The sequence below is a fragment of the Emiliania huxleyi genome, assembly GCF_000372725.1.
Source record: "Emiliania huxleyi CCMP1516 unplaced genomic scaffold EMIHUscaffold_3283, whole genome shotgun sequence".
NCBI lineage: Eukaryota > Haptophyta > Isochrysidales > Noelaerhabdaceae > Emiliania > Emiliania huxleyi.
In genome coordinates, this window is record NW_005199534.1 from 1 (window position 1) to 2,025 (window position 2,025).

Sequence of the window (2,025 nt, forward strand, 5' to 3'; positions counted from 1 at the left end):
CGATGAGATCGCGCGTGGTGCATGTCTGCAAAAAATAAAAAATTAATGACATGGGTACTATACCAACTAGAGTGATGGTTGGTGGTACTCTCCTGCAACCACAGTCCTTCCTGAGACATGACAGGCCACTCTCAAGCCCTACAAGCACCAGATGACCCACTTGGGGAGGGTTGACATCGTGATTTCGGCGGAAATTTTCTTTTTTGCTGTGAATTCCGGCGTGAAGAGAGGGAAAAACCCACAGAGGGCCCAGACCTACCCTACCTACCCCGGCATGCTGGCCGCCCAAGCAAAAATAAAATACATGCGGGGTTCGCGCTTTAATATGTATGTACAATGTGAGAGGACTCGAGATGTGTTCGAGATTTGGGCGGTCGTGCTTTTCGGCGGTCGTGGAGGTCGTGGAGGTCGTGGAGTGGCGAGTCACGCTCGGGCGGACAGCACTGATGCCGTCGCCGGACGCGGCGGCGAGGCACACGGGCGCCGGCGTGGCGCGTCGGCAGGCCCACCACGAGCGGATGCGCGACGAGCGCGCTCGGGAAGCGGCCGCGGGTGACGCGGAGCTTCCGCCGGAGGACGACGCGGTCGAGATGGCGAGCGCCGTCCACGTGCTGGACAGCGTGGCGGAGGTGGGCCCGAACTACACTCTGCTGCGCAGCAAGGAGACGAAGGCGAAGCGGCGGAAGCGAAAGCGCGAGGATGCCAGGGCGGCGCTCGACGGCCACACTGTCCTGTCCACCGGATCGCGCCTCGAGATCTTCTGCGACAGCGAGCGGTGGTACCCTGCGACCGTAATGGCGCGGGAGGAAGACCGGGACGGACGGATCGTGCACGAGGTCGAGTACGACGGCTACTCGGATCGGCGGTGGTGGCACATGCTGGACGACGAGCGGTGGCGCGCCGTCCCAGAGCAGGCCGGCACGGGCGCAGGAGGCGCTGCCGCAGATGGGGATGGGGATGCGGCGATGGACCGCGTGGACGGCGAGCATGGCGCCCGTGCCGCGGGCGACGCCGAGGCGGCCGAGGTGCGGCCGGCGCCGCCTCCTGTGCGCCGCGGTGTGCGGCGCAGCGCGCTGGCGGATAGCAAAATCTCATTTTATCGCACATGGTCATGGAACATGGTGTGAAGGCCAGACGGGGACGTGGCTCGTGGGTGCAACCATGCAAAAATGCGGTGTGCGCGATGGCGTGTGTATAGTTGCGGCGCCCCAGCAGCGGCGGCGCCGGCAGCGCAGCGGCGGCGCCAGCCGACAGCTAAGCGGCGGGAACGCTCCAGTCCGCGACGAGCCTGCTGTCGGGCCCCGGCGGACGCGGCTCTTCGAGCAGCACCACCTCGAGGGGCAGACGTGCCGCTACCGCGATCACGAAGCGAGTAGAATCGGTCTTCATTTTGTCCATATGGCAGCCATCCTCATTCCTCTCGGGGTCGCCAGCGTCGCCAGAGCTCCTTCTACCAGCGTCGCCAGAGCCCCTTCTACCAGCGTCGCCAGAGCCCCTTCTGCCAGCGTCGCCAGCGTTAAGCCCGCACGAGTGCGACACATGATCAGCGGCTTGCCATTCTCGGCGCCTCACCCGGCTCAGGGCCTCCGGCTAGGGGATCCGGATCAGGCATGGTGCCTCGAGCACAGCGTCGGCTCGCAGCAGCGGCTCTCCACCATGGCGGCCCTCCTTCTACCGCCTCGAAAGGTGGAGTGCCCATCTGAGGCGATTGGAACTCCGGCCAGGGGCAGGTGCGTGCCTGCTTCAATCCTGCTGCAGCTCGAGAGGGCGGGGCAGCGCAAGACACGCCGCGGGCCGAGCGACGCCGCCGCCGACGAGATGCGCCTCCGCGTTATATCCTTCGCAGAGCGGTGCATGCACGCGCCGTGGGACCCGAGCGACCCATCCGAGGCGACGCTCGGCCAGGTCATCGCAGCGGCATCATGTCGCAGCTACTTTCTGCGAGGGAAACAAGGGCCGTGGAAGGCGGACTTTGAGAGCTGGGCGCGCCGCCACCGCCACCGGCCCCAAGAGGGCTGTGACTGT

The 2,025-nt window shown here is 65.6% G+C and overlaps 1 protein-coding gene across 1 annotated transcript; it reads left to right on the forward strand.

Annotated features, from left to right (window-relative positions):
* Positions 1 to 446: 446 nt before the first annotated feature.
* EMIHUDRAFT_255288 (hypothetical protein) lies at positions 447 to 1,376 on the forward strand (the record flags this gene model as incomplete). The annotated part of the gene is made up of 3 exons (XM_005773732.1): positions 447 to 1,056; positions 1,130 to 1,174; positions 1,339 to 1,376. The coding sequence occupies 3 exons, from the start codon at positions 447 to 449 to the stop codon at positions 1,374 to 1,376; spliced, it is 693 nt and encodes a 230-aa protein (XP_005773789.1).
* Between the last annotated feature and the right edge of the window lie 649 nt (positions 1,377 to 2,025).